Raw genomic sequence first — 24900 nt, forward strand, 5'->3', positions numbered from 1 at the left:
CTCCTTGGCAATATGCATCACTCAAGTCTGTTGCCATGGTGACGGGAGTATTGCCCCCCCCACCACCAGCCTTTATTGAGTTTACTCCGGAGAGACAGATTAAAATAACACAAAGTTTTGGTGCAAGGCAATTTCTTTTCTGCGACGCCCTTAAAAAGGATTACTTTCACAACTCCTTTCACAACTGAACACATGCAACCAAAAAAAAAAAAAAAAAAAAAAAAACTAAAATATTTCACATACACAACTACATAATCAGGATTTATGACTATATATTTGTTGTGTGTGTGTGTATGTGTATATTATATATATATATATATGTGTTTATATAATATATGATATATATATATATGTATATATATATATACACACACACACTAAAAACCTTTTTTCATTTGAAAACATTCATACATAAATGGTTAAAAAAATACTTTAAAGGAATAAAAAGTATATGGGATGCTCACAAATATTTGTTTAATTCATTTTAAGGATTATTTAATGTTTATGGCATTGGGCCAAATAATCAAAAATAGGTCAAATGTTTTTAATATAAAAGTGTTTTTTTTTTTTTTTTTTTTTAATCAAACATTACACAGGTAAATCTTTATCTGCTAAGGCATTATGTATCTGATACATTAAAAATGTATCTGTACTTTGGAATGTGTAAATCAGAATTTATAGTTGAACATTTGGAATATATACTTGAATATATAAAATTTAAATCATCTTTATGAATTATGTAAATTCTGAATTATAATATAGTTGTAAAGGCTTATATCTAATATCTAATAATATAAATGATATTATGTATATAATATAGTTATATATTACTGGTAACAAATAATCCTATATATTTACTTAAGATACAGGCTGTATAAGTACCTATATATGTAAAATCCTCCATATTTGAAATATAAAATATATAAAAAAATCTGTATTTGATTCAAAATGGTATATAAAATACATTTTAATACTATATAAAATATACATTTTAGCTTGTGTGTGTACTTAAAGTATATACATGTAATATATAGTTGTAATTTCACTATATGCATCTGTAACTGGATGTCTAAATTAATAAACTACATTAAATAAACCGTATATATATATATATATATATATAATTCATAAACGGCATTTACACTGTATGTAATTATAAATTGTGACTATAGTTATAAATGATTGCTATAATAAAAATGGTAATCCTATGTTTGCATAATTCATATATTAAAATATATTTTGAACTTGAGGGAAAAAAACTTTACATGTATATGTATGTCTATATGTATATGTGTGTGTGTATGTATGTATGTGTGTATATATATATATATACATACATACATACATACATACATATACATATATATATATATATATATATATGTGTATATATATGTATATATATATATATATATGTGTACATGTATGTATTATGATTGCTGCTATTATTTTTGGTACAAAAGCATGGAAGAGAGTACTTTTATTTCCCTCATTCTGTCGGGTAATCTTTTTCTAAGGTTGAGCTTTTATTGCACTCATTTAATTGGGTAATGATGGAAAAGAGAGAGCGCAAATCAAATCAAATGTGAAGATGTTTAAAATGTGCATGCAACTAACACACCCGTTTCTTGTAAGTGTATTCAGCAGTATAAGAATAACCTACCCTGCATCTCGTGCCAATCTGCCTCTCACTCTCTCTCTGGTGTAGGACAGATAAGCTTTATCACACTGTATAGACACTCTGAAAGTCATCCGGCCCTCAGAACATCCTGTCCTGCCTGACTGCTGCTCCACACAGCCTCCTATCTCTGCACTGACCCAAAAAAACCTCGAGCAGACACTGGGAAACATCTCATGCCAGCACGTCCCGCGGCAGTCGCGTTGTAAACCTGCAACACAAATAGTTCATGGTACGCTCCAAACGAACATCAGCTCATTTACTCCGAATTTCAGTTCTCGGCTTTTGTTTAAATGTAGAACAAGACAACTAAATGTGACTGTAGCATGTTTATTTAGTGATTTTAATGAATTTATGGTTGAACACATCGAATATAAAAGCTCTTTTGTCTCATGTTGAGAGCAGTGATTAAAATCAGCTACCCAATTGGCTAAACAACAGTTCTCAAATACTGGAGATGTTGGTAAATAACGCCTCTGACATGGAAAACGCAGGCGGGTCATTTCCAAGGCAACAGCTCTTTGCTGCTCTGGATATGTGTTTTTAATAGTTGCAGACGGAGCGGCTCATTTCTTGACGAAGAATAGTGTTGTGTTGTAGGAGGGTTTTTTGGAGGCTTGTTGTTCTGTTTTATTTTGATTTTTTTCTTGGATTGGTGTGCGGTCCTCTGCAAAAACAAACCCGCAACAGATGTTGATGTAATCACTAATAATAAACAGAAAACTAACTAGTAATGATTATTGTTTTAAATATTTATATAAATAAATACTTAAATATTTAATAAATAATATTATGCATATATAATATTATTTATATTAAAAATCTAAAATAAATTCTGAATATACGTGTGTGTGGATGAGATAATGTACCATCCGATGGCAGACAGTACAAAGGGTTTGGATGTTAATATGGGTTTGTTGTCCCCCTCCTCTGTAGACGGGGTTAATGTGGTCCACCTGCCAGAACTGTCCTTCAGCGGGACTCTGAATCATCTCATTCAGCTGCAACACAAACACAGACAGATCCTTCTCACATGACCCATCAAATACAGATTATTTTTATGCCTAAGTGGCCGATAACCGATATGAAGAACCCATTTTTATTTATTGAAAAACTTAATTTATGTAACAATAGCTACAACACTATTATTATTGTTATTTATATTTAATGAAAATATTGTTCAATTTATTTTGTTGTTGTTATTAACTGCAAACAAGTATTTCATTATAGTTATTAACAACTTAAAATCAATAAGTCAATAAATAATAATACTTTTATATACAGCATCAATTCAAAAACATATTGATCTCTCTTCTATTAGCATTCTTATCTGATTAAAACAATATTAACAATTTTAATAAAAACACTACCATTATTAATATTTGTAACTTAATATTATTAATATTAACACTTCTTTGTTCTACTAACAAAATATTTATTAAATATTTTCATAAGACAAAAAAAATAAAATAATAATAATTAAGAACCACCACACCTTAAATAATTCGCTTAAAAACGGTTTGCTATTAATAACAAAAACAATATTTTTGATAATAACAATAATAATAGTTTTTGTGATTTTGGGCTATATCTAACGGTTACACTTAAATTAACACTGTTTCCTGTTGAACTTGATATTAAAGAATCAATAGCTAATTAGGTAAAAAAAAAAAAGTGAATACTGATTAAAAAAAAAAAAAAATGCTCTTATAGGTCTGTCTTTTACAGAATACAACGCTTGAAAGTCTCCACCACCCAGAGAGAGTCTTGTTGTTGTTGTGTGTTAAAAAAAAGCTCAGAATAGCCATCCGGGAAACTCTAGGAAGCGTATTCCCCATTCCAAAGCTTTTCAACATGCCGCTGCGGTGAAGCAGTCCAGGTGTTGAGCAGGATTAAAGCCGGAGTGGAAATCACGAGTGGACGATCAACGCTGGGAACGCAAGGCCCAAGCCCAAGCGCTGGCATTTCAGCGCGCGCTCTCTGGAGAAAACCTAATCAATCCTCTCCTTCCCCCTCAACAGAGCCGGACGATAATTATCCTGAATCTCAAGGGTCGCGACACTGATGATAACCTCGCGCTACGAGAGCGGGAAGCTTCCTTACTGGATCTCGGGCGTCGATAAGTCAACGTGTACGCGCCAAAACACATGCTAATGCTAGGAAACGGTGAATACGTACAAAGGTTTCTCCGTAACAATGCTTTGTGTGTACGACAGCGGGCTTGTTTGTACGTCGAGGGCACTTGGAGCTTAAGGCGTGTTATCGATCAGGCCGCTGCCGCACGGGGCTCTAACAGAAAAGCCGAAGAAAAATCAAACCTGCACCTCGTAGCAATGCACTGTGGGAAAAATCAATGGCAATCTGACAGACTAGGCGTTGTGTTAACGCTGGATGCTCCGGGGAGGAAAGGACGGCTGTGTGTGTGTGTGTGTGTGTGATGATAACTCTACAGAGAGAGTCAGAGAGCAGACGCCCGAGGCCGCTAAGCTCTTATTGCTTCTGCAAGCTAAACAGGCCATCTTTATTTATCTTTCTCTGTAAGCAATATTTTTTCAATAAAATGCAGCGTCTGCTGAGTTACTTGTGAATGTTTGGGGATAATTCCAGCTAATGTGCTTTTGGAAGAGACTAATGCGTGCTTTTTCCCAAACTCTGGCCAACTTCCCAGACGAAATTAGTCCTGGTGCTACGTACACCTCGCGCAGTTTGTGAGCAGGAGCTCTGAGGAGGCCAATCGACTGCTTCTGTGGACGTGCATGAAACTCTGAGAGGACTATCTACAGAAGATTCTGAAGAAAGAAAAATAAGAAATAAGAAAAAGATCTATGAAGAGTAGATGCTGCTACTTATTGCTGCTTATTATTAATGAGTAATTAAGTAATGAACATTTCCTACAAATATTATATTTGATGATTATTGCTGCTTATTATTAATGAGTAATTAAGTAATGAACATTTCCTACAAATATTATATTTATTTATATTTATTAATATTTGCTTATTAATGAGTAATTAAGTAATGAACATTTCCTACAAATATTATATTTATTTATATTTATTAATGTTATATTGTAGTAATTTATTAATATATTCCATTAATAATAATAATAATAATAACAATATTAATAATATTTTGAAGCATATTTAGACACGCATTGCATTTTGAAGACATTTCAACTTAAATGCTTTTATAATTATTATTAAAAATGATGATAATAATAATAATTTTTAATAACAACAAAACAATATTATTTTATTAATATTTTGAGGCATATTTAGTTAAGCATTAAATTTGTAACTGTAATGCTTTTATTATTGTTATTAAAATGATGATGATGATGATATTATTTTGTGGCATCTTAGGTTTTTAAATGAGTAAAAATATTATTTGTAGCATATTTATTATTATTATTATTACTGACTATTTCTTGTTGTTAACAACAATAGCGGCTACTATTTTTAACGCTGACAAATAATAACAACATGCCACAAATATTGTTAATAATAATATTTTTTATTTTTTTTTTATTATTTATTTAAGTTTTTTTTTTTTATTTGGTATTTCAAATTATACTAGTTATTGTATTATATTAATAATTGTGGTCTGATGGTTGTTTTTTGTTTTTTTTTATTATGCAATTCACAAAAGGGGATAATAAAAATGTAGAGTGCAGTGTCTTTAATTTTTTGTTATATTTATCCTAGTCTTGACACCTAATAGCTGAGAGAGTGCTGTGACTTAAATGGTAAAAATACTAAAACTGTTTTGCATTTCAGTTTAAAAAAAAGACCAGAATATGCATATTGAAGAGTTTGAGTAACTTTAGCATGTAATGGATGGATGGAAAGAAAGAAATATGGCCAAATGTGCAGATGAGGCTCCTAGAAATGAGCCCAACCTGTTTGAGAGGGAGTTGTGCCAGCCAGGTGTTGTCCAGTATCTCCTTGCGGTGTGTGCACGGGGCGTCCCGGACCTGCACGTACAGCTGGTGGGCATTGAGTCCGCAGTGCTGACACACACCCTGCTCCGTCTCCAACACACGGGTGCGCATGTAGGCCTGATTGGAGCGCAGCTGGAAGTCCTCCATACAGGCAGGGCTGCAGAAGCCTCCTGCCCAGCCGCGGTGCTCCCCGCTGGGCTTCTGGCAGGACAGACACAGGGGGGTCCCGGCCGAGTCCATGGCCTGCAGGTAACCGGCTGTAGTGTTTGTCTGAACACACACCGAGCTCTCTGCTTCTCTGCAGACACAAACACACATTAGCAAGTAGATCTGCACAGTTTCTGAAGAAATATACAGTACTGTGCAGAAGTCTTAGGCCATTAGTATTTTCACCAACAAAAAATAAATGGTTTTAAGACATTTTATATATACATTCATATATACATTCATTTATAAACAATATATATTTATTCTGAATTTGTTTGTTGTTTTTAATGTTGTGTCTATTTGTTTTATGTTTGATTTGAGTTTTTTTTATAGATTTGTTTTTTTTTTTTTAAGTTTCCAAAAAAGCCACAAACTATAATTATGCATTATTTAAGAATAATAAAATAATTAAATTAAATAATTTGTGACTATTTTCCAAAAAAGCATAAATATGGCACATTATTATTATTATTAATACTATAACTATAAGTATAGCATCTGCATATGTATACATTTTTGTAAGTTATCAGAAGTTATATAAAATATTTGAATACAAAACAATATTGCAACTAATTATATTATATATAAATTATAAATATGGCACATACAATGTTAATTAATGTTAATTAACAATGTTAACAATGTTAATTAAAATGTGAATTATTAATATTTTTTAACAATAATAACTATTAAATAATAAACATTTATTAAATATGAATTAAAGTTATTATTAGCACTATTGTTATTTTAAAATATTAATTAGTTAAGTTATTATTAGAAGTAATATACATATTGTATTTTGTTCCAAAAAGCATAAAAAAGGGGGGGAAATGCATAAAACTATTTTTATTTGGAAAAAAACTTGCACAAATGTGGCAATAATAATAATAATAATACAAAATATTAATCAAGTTATTATTATTAGCAGTAGTAATATACATAATGTATAATTCCAAAAAGCAACAAAACGATACAAAAATGCAAAAAATAAAAAACTGCAAAAATGTGGCAGTAAAAGTTTATTATTATTATACAAATTTATTTTTTGTTCAAAAACATAAATAAAATGATACAAAAATGCATTAAAAATGCATAAAACTATATATATTTGCAAAAATGTGGCAATTAAAAAATATATATATTATTATCCAAATGTATTTTTTGTTACAAAAAAAAAAAAAAAAAAAACAATACACAAAAAACAGTTCTTAGTTACTTAACCTTAAATAATCTGCTGTAAAAAAAAAAAATAATAAAAATAAATCAAATCACATGGGTAACGTGTGCTAACCATTACACTGCGGCTCTAACAAGGCATATTCTTTCGCTAACCAATTTGAATGTTTAGTGTTAACACGTATGTATGTACGAGACTAGTCTTGACCACACTAACTAGTCTAAACTTCACCAGGAACGACTTTCTCTCTAGTCCTCCATCAGTTCTCACTTTTTCTCTCTCTCTCTCTCTTCCCGGTTTCTTCCTCTTTTCTCTCCATCGTCTAAAAATATCCAGCCCCAGACAGCACTCAGTACGTCGCAATTTTTTCCTCCCGCGGTTTCCATGGCGACGCCGCAGCACTCGCATGTGTGTGGATTAAGCCCTTATTCTCTGCACTAAGCATTCTTGAACACACTCCACACACACACACTCATATCGCAGCTTTACAAGGTTAACTGTTCGCTGCTACACACATAATTACATGCCGAAAGGCACTTTCAAAGTAAATTGTCACTCGCTGTGCAATATATCTATATATATATCTATATCTAGCTATATATCTATATCTATATCTATTGCAATATATCTATATATATGATAGATAGATAGATAGATAGAAGCTATATATCTATATCTATATCTATCTATCTATTTTTGCAGGAGTGATGCAAATTCATAGATATGTATCTGTCAGCCAAGTGAAAAACACATATATTCATTTCCATTTGTGGATTAGCTACACCTGGGGCAGCATCCGCCGCGGTTTGAGATCTCATCGCGCGACAACAAAGTCTGATGACTTTCTCACATAGCCACAAAGTACGAGAGGAAACAGCTGTCACATATGATCAAAAAGCCACGGTGTGTCTGACAGGGCCCATGCGCGCGAGTGTGTTGTGTGAGGGGGCAGATGTGAGATATTGTGTTGATGACTTTGTGTGTCTTTGAGGGGTTATTCGCTCGTGTGTCTCGCTAGTTGATAAGTGGGTGTTGTTATGTTATCAGCCGTTGCCGCGTTATTCCCTCGTTCTGGCCACTTCCCCAAAACCCAGTCTACTGAAGGAGTTTGTGTTGGAAATACTCACTAGTTGATAAGTGGGTGTTGTTATGTGGTTGCTAGGGTGTTATGAATGTTTTACTGTGTTGCTATGCACTTGCTGTGACGTTTTTGATGGTTCTTGACGATTTTCTTCTGAAGGATTTAACATTTAAACACTAGTAGCTAAGTGGGTGGTTGTTAGGGTGCTATAAGTAGTTAACTTTTAGATAATTGTGTGTTTGTTGGTGTTTTATAAGTAGTTGGTAGGGTGTTATGAGTGTTTTTACTGAATTGCTGTGCAATTGCTATGATGTTCTTGATGGTTGTTCTTGATGATCATCTGAAGGATTTAGCGTTTGAAATACTAGTTGATAACCAGGTGATGCTATGTGGTTGCTAGGGTGTTCTGAGTGGTTGCTCGGGTTTTATGAATGTTTTGTGTTGCTATGCAGTTGCTATGATGTTTTTTATGGTCGTCTTCTGAAGGATTTAACATTTGAAATACTCGATAGTTTAGCAGGTGTTGATATGTGGTTGCCAGGGTGCTATGTGTGTTTTTACTGCATTGCTATGCAGTTGCTATGTTTTTGATGGTTGTTCTTGATGGTCTTCTTCTGAAGGATTTAACATTTAAAATACCAGTTGATACGTGGGTGTTGCTATGTGGTTGCTAGGGTGTTATAAGTGGTTGCTAGGGTGTTATGAGTGTATGGTGGTCATCTTCTTTAACCGTGTTGATAAAGTGGTTTGCTATGTGGTTGCTAGGGTGTTATGAGTGTTTTACCGTGTTGCTATGCAGTTGCTAAGATGTGCTTACTGGAGAAGAATGATGGTCATCTTCTGAAGGATTTAACATTTAAAATACGTGTTGATAAGTGGGTGTTGCTATGTGGTTGCTAGGGTGTTATAAGTGGTTGCTAGGGTGTTATGAGTGTTTTACTGTGTTGCTATGCAGTTGCTAAGATGTTCTTGATGGTGGAGGTCGTCTAATTAATAGTTTCAATAAGCAGAAAGAAAACAACAAATAATAATAATAAAAAAATCTTAATTTGTCACTTTCTATTGTTAAAAATAAGCAAGTGGCACACATTACTAACATTTTTGTTATGCAAATTGACTTTTCAATAAGCAAAAATAAAATGACAAAGATAATTTTTGCATAAGCTATCACAAAATATTACAAGTGGTCTTTTGTAACTATTTATTATTGTTGTGCCTTATCTAGATTTTTGCAACATGACAACAATTAATATTAATAAAAACTACATTTGTATAACAATGACTTTAATAACAGTTATTATTATTAAGGGTTATGGGAGGTCAGACCTGTTGCTGGGGTCGGTAGGTTTGGATAAGGATTGTCTTTTCGGACCGATGTTGTCCTTTTTGATGATGCGGAGAGCTCCGCCCTCTTTCTGGGCCACAGCGATGGAGGTCTGAGCTACATCCTGTCTGGAGAGATACCTGACAGAGACAGAGAGAGAGAGAGAGAGACTGTGAAGAACTCTGAGTGCCAGAAAGGGAACATCATGGTGGCACGAAGAGGGCAGTACAGTATCTGCTCCCAGAAAACACACACAGCTGATGTTTGTGTAACAGAACAGCAAACTGATGCTTGTAATGCGCCGGAAAATCCTTGATTAAAACTTACAAATTAAAAACTACTTCACCAATAATCTCACATTATTCTTAGCCTCAGGGGAAACTTTTGCAGAAATAAACTAAAAGAAATAGCGGAAAGAGAAAAAAAAAAAAAAAAAAAAAAAAAAAATTAAAACCCATATGAATAAGACTGAAGAACTGGTTAAAAAAAAAATATATATATTTTTTTTTTAATGATTAAATTACAAACATAAGAATGTTAAAAAATATATAAAAATACAATTAATATTAAATTAAAAATTTTAATAAAATGCAATTAAAAATTGATTAATTTGAAAAAATAATACATTTAAAAAATACATAAATATACACTACTTTTCAACAGTTTAGGTCAATGAAATTTATTTAGAAACAAATTCAGATTTTTTTTTTCAGCAAGGATGCATTAAATTAAGTGACAATTTTACATAAGATTTTTTTTTCTTTATTTCAAATAAATGCTATACTTTTGAACTTTCTAATGGTCAAAGAACCCTGAAAAAAATGTATAATGTTTTCTACAAAAATATTATTATCAGCATATTAGAATGATTTCTGAAGGATCACGTGACACTGAAAACTGAAGTAATGGAGCTGAAAATTCAGCTTTGCATCACAGGAATAATTGTAATTTTACAATTCAAATATAAATCAGTTATTTTACATTGCATTAATATTTCACAATTTTAGAGTTTTTTTTTTTTTTTTTTTGATCAAATAAGTGCAACCCTGATAAACATAAGACTTCTTTCAAAAATATAAAAAATGCACACCAACCCCAAACTGTTGAACAGTAGTGTATATATTTCAGAAATAGATAAAAAATACAAAAAAGTGTATTTCCACAATAAACTTAATTATAATATAACATAAAATGTATATCTAATTAAATTTGTAAAAGGAAATAAAATATACAATAAAAATAAAATAAAGGTCCCATGACTTTGTTTAACATTTTGAGTGTGGGGGAAAACAAACAAACAAAAACAAAACCACACTTAATTTGATTGACACCCACATCTGAGCCAATGAGATTCAGATCCGCCCACACGTCCCAGAGCTCTCCAGCTTTAATGGTGTGTGTGTGTGTGTGTTTCTTGCCTGGAGGTGCTGCTGTGCCGGCGCTGGGATTGAGTGAGCTCCTCTAGCAGCAGGATGGGGCTGTGAAACACTCTTCCACTCTTCTTCACCATCCTCTGCCTCATCGCAGTCAGAGAGATCCACTCACGCACAAATCGCACAACCTGACACACAAACACACACGCACGCACGCACGCACGCACGCACGAACGCACGCACACACACACACACACGCGTTTCAAGAAATCTGATGAAACAGTACTTGAATATCCCGTCACACACACACACACACACACACACACACACACACACACACCTGTCTCCTGTTCTCGCTGTGATTGAATTCTGGTGGCAGTTCCTCCCAGTTCTGCAGTCTGATATCCAAGGGAATGAAGTTACAGTGGAGCGGGAGGCCGTCCTGTAGAGAAACACACACCAAACCATATAAACCTGAATATTTACAATATATTTAATATTTTATTGACAATATGAAATTATCCAGCATTATATTTGAAGTGTTTTTATTTGACTGTTTCCTCAAGACTGTACTGTTGGACTAGTTTCAAGCTCAGCAGTGATATCAGATATTGTTTTGAAATTTGATTCATTTCTGTGAATCGGTTCCTTTAAGCTGCCAGTTTCAGTGAATTTGCTCAAAGTGATTCAATGAAATATTTCTGTCATCACTCAGAAGTGTTATAGAAATATCAGTGGGGCATCTGACCAGTTTTAAAATGTTTTAGTAAAATGTAAGTACAGAAGTATGTATGTAGGTGCACATAAATAAAAAATATTCAAAAACTATATTAAGCAAATAAGTGGACATGGTTTGATGCAAACATTTAATCTGGAAAAAGTCAACAAAAGTCATCAACTAAATTCAAGACTAACAACCGTAGATTTATTGTGTGTGTATGTGTGTGTGTGTGTGTGTGTGTGTGTGTGTAAAATAAAATAAAATAAAATAAAGAAGCACCTAACCAATAATGTCATGATTCACACATTCACAGTTAATGAACATTCATAAACTATATTTATTAAATATTAACTGTTTTATAATATATATATATATATATATGGATATGGATATAGATATAGCGATATATAGTGAACACAGCCTGAAAAATATTCGAACACTATACCATAACTCTAATGCCTATGCTAAACAAAATATGTACATAAAAATAATTAGTAATAATAAAAACATAAATCAGTGCAGTCAGAGAATCTAAACAAGTAACAACACTGCTGTTACTTTAAGTGAGAAATATGAATATGAAGAGAGACCCAAAGGTGGTCCCTCAAGGTCATGATGACAGCGAGCCGTGTTCACGCGAGCGGAGAGACGTTCGTTAAACGAGAGCGGCCCTTACAGTCAGCGGTCCAGCTCTCCTCCACCAGCAGGACCGCCGTCCCACATCGTCTGTCCACAGGGAGACAAAAGATTACATTTCCAGCCCACGGCACGCATCTTTTCCAGCTCTTCCTCTGTCTCCCTGCTAAACTCCATTCATCACTGCTCGGCTGAGATGGCCTCAGGAAAAGCTCTTATTAAAAACCAACCCGGATAATATTTCTCAATCAAAGTCAATTAGAGGCCCCCTGCTTATATCTGCTTCCATTTAATACAGTTGCAGAGAACTGTAAGAATCCCGGCGCTGCGCTGTACAAATGAGGACGAGAGATTTGCCCTCAGATTAACACTGAACCGTGTGTTCAAGATCCAGAGAATATTTAGGGCCATTCTCATATTACAGCTACTGATGCAGATCAGAGGTTGGTTTGGTATGAAAGAAATCCTGATGAATTTGAAGAATAGAAGTGCTTCTGACAATACGTTATGTAAGAAATACATTTTGTGTCGTGCATACTTAAACACTTGGTTTTCTATGATATTACTTGTAAGTACAGCTTGTCAAAGATGTCCGGTAAAATGATTGGCTGATTAAGTAGTAACAGAATTACTTGTAATCACATCAGGTAGAAAAAAACTGACAAAATGTACTGTACTCACTGATCTATAATATAGATCAGTGACTGTACTGTATTTTCCAGAATGCCGCATTTTTTAAAACTAATGTTTAAAATGCTTGTAAAGTTTTTTTTTTTTTTTTTTTTTTTTTACAAATATTTTACATTATTCCTGAATGTAATAATAAAACGTGACTTATACAACAATGCAATTTATGAGTTTTTTTTTCCACTTAATGCAATTTTACCCCAGCATTTATTTTCCAGAAATAACGTGTCATAATGATCCAGCAGAAGTGTTATGAATTTAAGTAGTTCCTGTAAAATTATAATACTTCTATAATGTAATACAATACAATATAATATAATATAATTTTACAATGTAACTTCCAGCTATTACTGCAATTTTTAAAGTGATTTCGAAAGAAAAAATAAAAGTAATATATATTTTAAAATAATACAAAATATTACTGCTAAATTAGTTTAGAAAATAAATTGGATTAAAATATATATATATTAAAAATAATATTAAATATTAAATACTAACTAAATTATACATATAAATAAAATATAAATGTAATTTTTTAAACATAATATTGTAAAAATATAATACATTAATATTTTGAAAATTATGAAAAATATTATGTATTTTAAAATTACATATATATTTTATTTATAGTATAATTTACATATAATTCTATATAATTAGAATATGTATAATTGCATAATACTACATATTAAATTATTATTATTTTTTTTTATAAAAAGCTAATTTTAAAACAGACAATTTAATACACAACTATAGATTTATATTTAAAAAATTACATTTTATTAAAAAAATTACATTACATTACATTAATTTAAAAATGATAAATTAAAAAAAAAAAAAAAAAAATCAGGGGCAGTGAAATCATTGTCATGCCAAATATAAATATATTTGCTCAACTATGAAAGAAAAAAATATATATAAAATTGTACTGTAAAAAGAAAATGATGTGAAAATAAAATTATAAACCACCTAACCAATAATGTACTGATTCACATTAAGAGCTATTGAAAATAACTGCTGAAACGTCTAGAAAATCCATAAAATATATATTTATTAAATATAAACTGTCTTATTTTAAATATTGTTAAAACAAATTAGTATAAAATAAAAACTAAATATAAAATAATTTTAAGCATAATAAAATGATAGTGTCATCACACGTCTCAACCAATGAGAGCATTTGGACTTGGCCAAAGACTGCAGCAGCGCTCACATGAAAATTATTTAGGCTAAGCATCAAAATTCACAAACCACTGTTCACTGTTATTTTTAACAGAAAAGAATGCAACGTGCTCGTAATCCCGACTTCATGAGTGGGAAACAGGAAGTTTCTGATAGCATGTGAAGACAGAAGTGCTCTCGCTCAGAACAGTGGAGTGCATCATTTTGATAACTTTGTTGTTTTTTATATTGAATCGTTTGGGATCGTGGTAACCCACGGCCCTCTCACAATATACTGCTTTACAGATCTATCACTCCTGCTGCTCAGAAATATCCACGCAATCATGCAGCACATATCATAAGTTCAGTGCTCACACTCACTGATCTATATATAACTGAACCGCGCTCTGGCCCACCTCTTCCAACCGAGTCAGGGACAGCTAAACGAACCGCGCCCGATTTGGGGGTCAAACCCACTTGGGCACGGTTAAGATTGCCTAGTGTGAGTACCCCCTCATACTTCCGCATCCCGCACACACGAGTCTCTACCAGCACTCGCCCATCAAGTGTTGTCCCACGCTGCACTCTGCTTCATTATTGAGAAAAATAATTATTGAATTTTATGCATAACAATTGCTTCATTATTGAGAAAATTCATCAGTGAATCATTGCCTAAAATTAATAAATATATTATATAGCATATATATATATATATAATATATATATAGGATAGATAGATAGATAGATAGATAGATAGATAGATAGATAGATAGATAGTTTCTTTTCTGCAGGGGATGATTACTGAATCAAACACTTGATTTGATTCACCGAATCACACGATTCATTTGAACTGATTCACAGAAATAAGGTGCCTTTTTGATGGCAAGATACGCTATTAAAACTCACAATGCTCAGGAAATGTCAAGAGTCAAATAAAATGGCAATAAAAAATGCTTTATCGCAACATTCGTGATGTTTGGCAAAATCATTGTAATTATAATGTGAATATTGAATGTACTGCAGCTGCTTTGGTTTCTAAAGCCCCGTTCACACCAAGGACGATAACTATAAAGATAACGATAAAGATAAAGCTCTAAAAATCGAGTCCACACTACAACTATAACATTAAAGGCAAAGAGAAATGATATCGTTGGAATCATTTTCAGAACTATTTTTTTTCAGTGACTATTTTTTTCAGCAACAATGACGCCCAATCAGAAGCAATCCTGCTGTAACGAGCTGAGAATTTAAAGCAGCAGACGAGCGTGCACTTACAGATGATGTCGTTCACTGGTGTGGACTCTAATATCTTTATAGTTATTGTTCTTGGTGTGAACGGGGCTTAACACTGTATACCTTGTCGTAGATGTAGATCCTGTCCGTGTTTTTGCTGGCACAGAACTTCAGACAGTCGTACACGGGAACAGAGTCATCCGACTCCTCATGAATGTGAATGTCTTTAGCTATCAAAGAGAGAGAGAGAGAGAGAGAGAGAGAGAGACATGATGGGAAAGCCGAAGTAACTAATAGGAGGAGAAAAAAGAGAGCAGGGCAATGAGAGGACGAGAGGAGCGGATGATCATTATGCTCCTGATAAAGGTCAGGTGACGCGAGCGCTAACGAACGCTGGAATGCAGCAGGTACGCCGTGACCTCAAACAATCCTGCAGTTCGGAGAAATCAGATTCATCCGGATTTCGTCCCACAGAGCTGTTCTACATTCATTTGGGTCAGGCTCACTGCAAAGACACCCCACGAGGCTTAGTTACCAGAACCCTACTGCGGTCTAAAATAGCCGAGCCGTCGCCGGCTGGCCAATCACAACGTGTTATTAAAGAGCCATTATGCTTACTGTGTGCTGCTGGGAAGCTGGGATTCTGTGTGTGTGTCGTAAAGGTGGGCGTTAAGACAAACCCTGCAGTGTCTGAAAATTGCACTCTTTATAAGAAAGGTGAACGCTCGTCGATTGTCTGGCTTTGAAATGGCCTGTTATTATCCATATTTCACGAAGACATGCTCTTAGCTGCGGTGACGCAACTGTCAAATTGTTCTTAGAAGGTAATTTTGATCATCGAGGGCCGTTTTCTCTTAAAGAACGCAACGGGAGATATTTCGCAAAAAGTGCAAGCTGCTCTTTGCTTCTTTTCGGATTCAATGACACTGAAATTTCACGTCTTGTAACTCGTAACTTTATAAAAAAGAAAACTGGCAAAAAGAAAATCGTCCAGGTTTGAAGGTCTGCCTTGGAGTTTATGTATAATTATATTACTTGAATAATCTCCAGCTTTTTATTTATTTAAATAACTATATTTTTTAAATAATATAAAATATTAAATAATAATTGCTAAATTACACAAATATATAAAAAAGTACATTTTATTATTTATTTAAAAATTATATAAAAATATAAAATATTGATAAATATACAAATAAAATTATGAATACATTTAAAATATATTTTTAATAATATAAAATATTAAATAAGAACTGTTTAATTACACAAAAATTCTATATAAAATAAGATTGTATTTTTTATTTAAAAAGCAATCATTTTTTTAAATAATATAAAAGATCAATAAATATACAAATACAATTATGAATATATTTTAAATATATTTTTTAAATAATATAAAATATTAATTTATAACTGTTAAATTATACAAATTATATATAAAATATTTTTTCTTTAAAAAGGTAATCATTATCATTATTAATCATTCAATATTAAATATACACAAAAATTATGAATATTTAAATAATTTTTTTTAATACAATTTATTACATGGAAAAAAAAGTGTCTAGAGTTTCTGTATAATTGGTGCTGAAATATCTTGTACATAAATGTCTCATAAATAATTGCTTTCATAGTATGGAAAAAAATTAGCTTAAACATTCGGCAAAACTTCGAAACTTCATACGTTTTAGGTGAAAATTACAGGAATATCAAATATCGGTAAAAAACAGTACATAAAAACAATAACTGCTTGATAAATTTTTGACTGATATCCAATATTGCTTGCTTATTTGATTTTATTTGTATTTTAATATTTAATGTATTTAAATGCATTTATTTAGTTTTTTAAATTCAATTATTCAACACAATATTCTTGTAAAATGGGCTGTTCACTTTCAGAAGCTTGTGTCGAGTGCTTTAGTTTAGTATTGGTTCTTCATACTGCTTATTTGACAAATCAGTAGCACTCAAACAATATTGGTTGATCTAAAGGAAATGATAAGAATTGACATTTTAGGGCGAATTATTCCTTTAACATCTTGATGAGAATTCCTGAAAGTGGCAGCAGTGTGTTTGGAACAGACCTGGATCACCGCTGGAGAGAGTTTGTGAGCTGAACTCATTCTTTCGTTGCATTTCTTGAGATTCATCCATGTGTGTTTCTGCCACATCCGGACTGGCCTGTAGGTTTGGACGTGTGTGTGGAGTTTGTGGGGTGCTGGGGCTGGCTGGTTCGTTTTCTTGATCTGAATCAGAGATGCAGATGGTAGTGAGCGATGAGGAGGATGAGGGGTGATCCGGTAATGATGGAGATGTGCTGGGAGCTAACAGAGAGAGAGAGAGAGACATAGAGGATGAGTTGCATCAATTGAGTTTAAAAACATACTATTTATCAAATATCCAATTTATTGTGTATAAATACATTAATGGCACCATCTATTGAGTTTTTTTTTTAAAACAAATTACTATTAATTAATTTAATTGTATTTTGTAAATTAAAAATATATACTATTAATCAAATATAAAATTTTATTATGTATAAATACAATACATGGCACCACGTATTGAGTTTAATTGTTTTCAACTAATAATTACCGTTTAATTTTAATATGTGTATATGTTATTAAAAATATACATGATTAGATTTAATATTATATACATTTAATATATTATTAGATAAATAAATAAACAATAATAATAATAATAATAAAAAAAATTAATATATGTATATATATATATATATATATATATATATATATATTTATTTATTTCAAATGCTTTCTTTGAATAAAACACAATATTAATCATATCTAAAGCTGTCTGGTCACCTTCAGGAGCTCATTGTAACTGCATGGAAAAGAGCAACCAGGACATTATTTGCAATTTCTCTTTTTGCAAGCATCAAAAACGGCACGGGAGTGAGTAAATGATCCAATTTTCCTGTCATTTCTTGAACAGGTCTTTAATGTGGGCCTCTGGCCGGGCTCTCACAGCCACAGAGGGCCGTCACAGTTCTCTGCAGTCGTCTGAACACGCGTCGAGCTCACCGAGCGAGGAACAGATGCTGTCTGTTTTGCGTTTGACTGATTTCCTTCCCTCAGACCAGCAGTTTCACATCTCTCTGCCATATGGCGCCACGGGACACGGCAGGGGGAAAAAATACGTCTACATTTAAAGCCTCCCTTGTGCCCTTCCATCTCAGAAAAGCATCTTTACGATGTGGAGGCGCTGAAATGCATTATCTGTCTCGTAGCTGTTGTCTCACCGTCTCCCCGAGGGAGTCGATCATCAAAAACGTGACAGGACGCTCGGTCCGTAATGACGAAGTTTATTTGGATCCGCGAGGCTGTGGAGGAGTTTGATGATTGCGATTGTCTTCCTTTGAGGGCCGCTAATGAATTTCCACACCTCTGACTCGCTCGTTCGCTTTCCCTTTTCGGATTCTATCGCTCTTCTATTTCACACCATCCCCTCCAAGCTTTGCATTACCCTTTCTTTCTTTCTTTCTTTCTTTCTTTCTTTCTTTCTTTCTCGCCCTCTCCTTCTCACTCTCGCTCTCACTGAAAGGTCTCATATGGATCTTCTAAAATGTCAGCTGAATTTGTGAGAAGCCGAATAAAAGCTCCACTGCTGTGCTGTCTCTTAACGAGCCGGCTTGCCGAAAGAAAGCCAGACACTAGCAGAAAACAACTCCCGCTGCGTATCTGAACCCTCATCACTGTCTGGAGTGGCTCTGCGGTGCCACCTTTGTGGCCGTTGATCTGTAACGGTCCAGGACGGATGGCTAAAAAACTCGCCGCTTTCGTTTGGATGAACTGAAAACTGAAAGGTTCAAACGGGGAATAATATGTAGATCATGCACCGGTTTCAAAACATGAAATTGGATGATATGAGTTGTGTTAACGGGCACCTTTGTGACCACAGATCTGTTAAAAGCAAGGGCAAATGGGTAAAATTGCCATGTTCGGAAACGCTTGCTTTCTTGGATTCCAACAAGAAAGTTTACCATAAGGTCGAAATGAAAGAAACTGATGCATGATGGTATTTTTCAGAGTGAGAGCAGTAAATGAAAGTTCAACTGAACTGCCTTAAAGATAAGAAAATTAAGAATAGGTCAATTGTATTAAATTGTAAAACATTAATAGTGTTAAACAAGATTAAATAATATACTGTGAAATATATAAAAGGTCTTATAATTTTTTTTAAAATAATAATTTTATTATTTATGATTGTCGATCGTAACTGCCACTCCCTATAGGCAAAAATTTAATAATAATACTAATAATAATAATAACTAATAATAATAAATTATAAAAAGTTTTACGCAGGTCACAGAGGTTTATTTTCTTGCTCTTCTTTTTTTGTTTGGCCTTTAACAAGGCCAGATCACTATAATAATAACATATAGATAATATGATAGTTTTTTTTAATAATTTAAACTTATTTGACAACCAAAGGCAAAAATATTATCAAATATTTCTGCAAAATAGCATGGATCTGTTAAAAAGTACAGGAAGAACAACTACATGTCACTTCCACTCTTGTAAAACATATCATATCTGAGATAAATATAATAATATAAAAAAATAAACTAAACTATAGGAAACAAACTACAGTATATATAATAGTTAAATATCTAAAATTGTTGTGTGGGATTATATATTATAGATATATATATATATATCATATATATATAGTATAGATATATATATATATATTAATATATATAAACACACACACGTAACATACAATAACACACAACTGGTTTATGAAAGGTCAAACTGATGCATTATGGGAGTTATGTTTTCAGAGGAGTGCAGTGAATAAAATACAGATTATTAGATAGCGTGTTATTTATTTACAGATTTCCTCATAAAAGCATCTCAGGCTGTTGTTGTATACAATAAGGAGTTGTTTCTTAGTGCCGTGCCTGATTAAATGAAGGAGCTCGAAAGAATGAAAGAATGGTTTACCATAACAGTTTAAAGGCTAAGTTGATCCATGATTGGAGTTTTTCAGAGGAACTGAAGTAAATAGATGTGCAGATCATACCTGAAAGTTTTGAATGCATTAACACCTTGAGTTGTGTAAATATATGCCCATGACAGCGTTTCCATCAGTATTCTTGGTGTCTGATTTTATGAGTCTGAAAGCTGCCTGGTTTCTCTCCTGGAGTGAAGTCTTGACACACCGTCGCTGTAGCTTTCACTCACGCTTTGATGGCTGAGTGTTGAGTTGACGGAGACGCAGCACACCGCATGTTTGTTTTACGCTTCATATTAAGCTGATAGAATCAGATATTCTGCTCTGCAGGCAGAACTTGCTCTAATTTAACAGTGCCACTGTACTGTAAGTGAGAGCCATCTGCATTTGAAAGCCATTTAGTTACTCATATGACCTAAGTCTTCTGTGCTTTAAATATGGTTTAGTTGACATAATTCATATTAATAAAGTTTTACAGTCATTAATTATTGCTATAGTCACTGTGACAGGTGGACCCACCAAAAGAACCAACACTTCATTTAATAAGGTATTAGTTATTTACAGTTATTACACAATTTGTGAAGGTGTTTTAATAACATTAGGAACTTTTTAGCAATAGATTGGATGATTAAGATATTTATAACAACTTAGTAGATGCTTAGCAACAACTTGACATCATTTTTGGTAATATCTAGTTAGAGAATTATCTAGAAGAGAAAAAGAATAATCACATTTTTCTCATTTAGGTGAACTATTCATTTAAAGAACAAAGAAAACCTAGCTTAGTTAGTTTTGAGTGTATGTGTGTATAGCTTGTGTGCGGGGACAACCAACACACACACAGATGTACGTGTAATAATAAGACAGCAACAGCTGGCCTGGTGTGTGCTGATTATCTCTGTGCTTTTGATTTGCATCACCAGCCTGATTGTCAGAAGACAGGCTGACGATCTGATCGATGGCATTGGAAAACAAAGCTTACGAAGGTTTCTCAAAAGTTTTCCAGTGGTGACGCTGAACGAAAGCGGCATTCTTGATTTGACAGGTGCCAAAATCCATTCCGCCTCACTGTGGCCGTGATAATGAGTCATTTTCAATCTGATCTATTTCTGTCGTTCAGCGCGCACACCTCCTTTTTTCTCTTTAGAACATTTCTGCCTGTTGTTCTTTGGATTCTCTCGTAAGTTCGGCAACAGAGAGGAAGGCTTCGACACCGCTTTACTGAGGATCAGTGCCCTGGATCAGCAGTGCCTTTATAAAGCCCGTCAAATACAGAGGGGTCCAAAAGTCCCAGACCAAACTGAAAATCTGGGGTTCAAAATCTCATTTAGACCTGGAAATAAACAGCGTTTTAGGATTTGAGTGCAACTGCCACTAACACAAAAGACAAACAATATGCTAAGACATTCTTAAACTGTTAAAATAGTTTAACTTCTCATAAAAATTGTAATTTTTTTATGGTTTGAGTGCAACTGCCATTGACACAAAGCATAATATAGATATAAGTATATTTCAAAAATCAATTGTTTGTGTAATAAATCTAAAAATCTATACACTTTAATATTATTATATAGTTATAGGATTAACACAAAAGACAAACCAACAAAACAAGTTTTTTTTATATGGCCTAAATATTATTATGAATATATTTTTTGACTTCAAGTGCTACTGTCACTTAAAATCGAGAGCAAACCAAGCCAAGGCATTTTTAAATTGTTAAATAAATTCTCATTAAAATTATTATGCTACACGCCAAAAAAAAAAAAAAAAAAACTATCAAATCGAGGAATACTTATGCATTTTTATAAAAGTAAAAACATGAATTTAGTATAAGTTTACAATAATATTACCATTACATTTAAACATTTAAAAACTTAATTAATTATTTAAAATTAATTATTTTACATTTTAAAAATGTCAACTAGAAGTCACTAGTGGTCTTAGAATTTTAGACCCCATTATAAATTAAGAAAATGTGCCATAACTGCTATAATGTCAGGATGTTGCTAAGCAGTTTTGAATAGTTTTAGCATATTGTAGTTGCCAAGGGTGTTGCTAAGTACTTGCTTAGATTTCCTGAGCGATTTTGAACACGTTGCTATGCGGCAAGTTAAATAAATGTTCTCCATATTAGAATTTTCGCCTGTTCACCAAGTCTAAATTTTAACAGTACAAGTCCTAAACAAGCCAACAAGGCCGTAGGACGGACGGTGCAGAACCAGTTATATGTCTAAGTTTGTTCAAATGCAGGATGCAGTTTTTTTGTAAAATAAAGCAGACATTAGTAAAAACTAATTTATAGACAATGGTTTGTGTGTATACTGTAGATTTCACCTTTTTGCGCATTTCGTGGACTTTCACACATCTCGCAGTGTAGCAGCAGTCCACTGTTGGAGAACGTACATGCTGAACAGTTCCACTTCTGATTGTGGCGGGGCACCTGTAGTCCCGCCAAGAGCCTTTGGGGGGTGCACAAGGACGACAGGGGGCTCTTCTTACTCCCGCGTCGCAATAAGGGGCTAACCTGCCTAAACCGCTTCACCTGCGGGGAAAAATCCTTGCGGTGGTGGGCCTTCAAATCAGAGCTCTGGATCTCCGGGGTCCGAACAGGCTCCGCCCCCTCGGGTAATTGGGCGAGAGGAGATCCGTCGGAGGGTGAATCCCCGGTTCGTTTCCTCTTCTTTTCTTTGTTCATAGAGGGGGAAAAGAACGATCGGATGTCGTGCTGCTTGTCCCTTTCAAACTGTGGCGGATGGGAAGAAAAGGGAAAAAAAAATGCTTTCTGTGACACACAAAGTGTTTGAAGCTAAGAACATCATCTCTTGACAGCAAAGTAATGAAACCAAAGACACTTCTGAGAGAAAAGCACTTTGTGAGGTTCAGGTTTCCGTGACTAGAGGTATGAAGCCTTGTTATGTTTTGGGATATCAGAAGTACCAGTTCTTTAACTAGCAATGAAGAATCTATCATAATAAAGATTATGAAAATAATAATTTCATTTGCCATAATGAAAACGGCAAATTTCACTGCATGTTGTGTAATTTGTGCATTTATTTTCATATAGCATATTCGTTTTTGGTATCGTGACAACCCACATGTGACATTTAGTTATGGCGATAATGAAGCGTTTACATACGTGAGAAAAGAAAGTCCCATCCTTGTCATCCTCAGAATCACCCTTCATGGTATCGCTTGGCGTCCACGCCTTAGCAAAGTTCAGAAAGTCCCATTTCTCTTCGTCTCCCACCTCAGCTTTCAAATACTCTTTCTTTCCGTTCAGAGCGCTGCCCGTAACCGTTTCCTGTCCAATATCATTTGTAAGAATCACAGAAAATGAAGGCACATTTTCCAAACAAGTCTCTCCAAAGTTTACAGTAGATTTTGTGTTGCCACTTAACTTAGTCCCAAGACATTATATATAGATTTTTTAGGAGTACTTTGGCAAGTCTGGAAACTAAATTCACACCAATTCAAATTTAAAGTAATCTAACAAAAATGTTGACAAAATTACAGTGAGTGCATTTGTGAATACTGAAGGTTATATATATTATATTACCATATATATAATGTTATATCTACCTTTCTGTTTAACATGGCCCACATGACGGTGTCAAAGGTTCCTTTGGCGATGAGGTAGTGGATATGTACGGTTGTGGTCTGCCCTATGCGATGTGCTCTGTCCTCTGCTTGTTTGATTTGTCCCGGGTTCCAGTAGAGTTCAGCAAAGACCACATGAGACGCGGCCGTAAATGTCAGACCCTGAGCACAAGCAGATATATCCGATACATACAGTATGACAGCAATATTTGCATATGAAGTTACTGAGGTTGACATGTTTAAAAGTGTTACAAATTTGTGAGAAATATAAAGAAGCTTAGTAATATTTACAGTCTTTGCTGTATTTTATTTATATTGCTACCATATTGTACATGCATACTACATTACTAGTATTTATACTTGAATTACTGTGTAATGTACTAGTATGTTTTGAAGCAAGCATTTATAATCCTTTTTTTGTTGAGTCAGAGAGTAAGAAATGCTTCTGTTTAATTTCATCTGTATTTTTTTTAGACAATATGTTGAAACAAACATTGTATTGTCTTTTATTATCTCACTGATTGTAAAAACAATAAAAACTAAGAAGTTAAACTAGAAATATAAAGAAGAACAGTAAGATTTTAGGAGATTGAGGTGTTACGAGGTTGTGTGAAGGAATGGTGATTGAATGTACCTCGTAACATCTCAATCATATACTGTACGTTTACATGGTTGAGGTTTTACGAGGTTGCAGAACTGGTGTTATAAAGAAAAATGTTACAAGACTGTGTGGCGTATAAATGTATCCAGTGTTGAGGTGTTACAAAGTTGCAAGAGGTTTAAATAATAAAATAATAGGTTTACAAAGTTGTGTAAAGTGTAACAAATAGAGTACAGTGTTTACAGGGTTGAGTGTTACGAGGCTGTGTAAAAAGTTATACATCAGAGTATGAAATCAATATTTTGGTTAATCGAAAAATGTAAAGTAATTGAGGTTGACACGCTTGAGAGTGCTATAAGGTTGCGTGAGGAATAAAGTATGATGAACAGTATGATGCTACAAGATTGAGGTGTTACGAGGTTGTTGATTTAAGTGTGGTATGATGATTAAGTGTTTGAGATGTTACAAGGTTGAGGTTTTACAAGGTTTTGAGAGATGTTA

At 33.5% G+C, this 24900-nt stretch overlaps 1 protein-coding gene across 1 annotated transcript in view; it reads right to left on the minus strand.

The window, feature by feature from the left end:
* Positions 1 to 5321: 5321 nt before the first annotated feature.
* The window catches only part of LOC109057810 (DNA annealing helicase and endonuclease ZRANB3-like), a 41143-nt gene continuing 21564 nt past the window's right edge, over positions 5322 to 24900 (minus strand). The window contains exons 9-17 of the mRNA XM_042749109.1: positions 23781 to 23960; positions 23338 to 23502; positions 22536 to 22944; positions 17303 to 17542; positions 15342 to 15448; positions 11121 to 11222; positions 10826 to 10968; positions 9410 to 9547; positions 5322 to 5916 (exon numbers count right to left, since the gene is read on the minus strand). Of these exons, the coding sequence (XP_042605043.1) occupies positions 5451 to 5916; positions 9410 to 9547; positions 10826 to 10968; positions 11121 to 11222; positions 15342 to 15448; positions 17303 to 17542; positions 22536 to 22944; positions 23338 to 23502; positions 23781 to 23960 (1950 nt within the window). The 3' untranslated portion in view covers positions 5322 to 5450. The remainder of the gene's footprint in view (positions 5917 to 9409; positions 9548 to 10825; positions 10969 to 11120; positions 11223 to 15341; positions 15449 to 17302; positions 17543 to 22535; positions 22945 to 23337; positions 23503 to 23780; positions 23961 to 24900) is intronic.

The sequence above is a fragment of the Cyprinus carpio genome, chromosome B22 (genome assembly GCF_018340385.1).
Source record: "Cyprinus carpio isolate SPL01 chromosome B22, ASM1834038v1, whole genome shotgun sequence".
Lineage (NCBI taxonomy): Eukaryota > Metazoa > Chordata > Actinopteri > Cypriniformes > Cyprinidae > Cyprinus > Cyprinus carpio.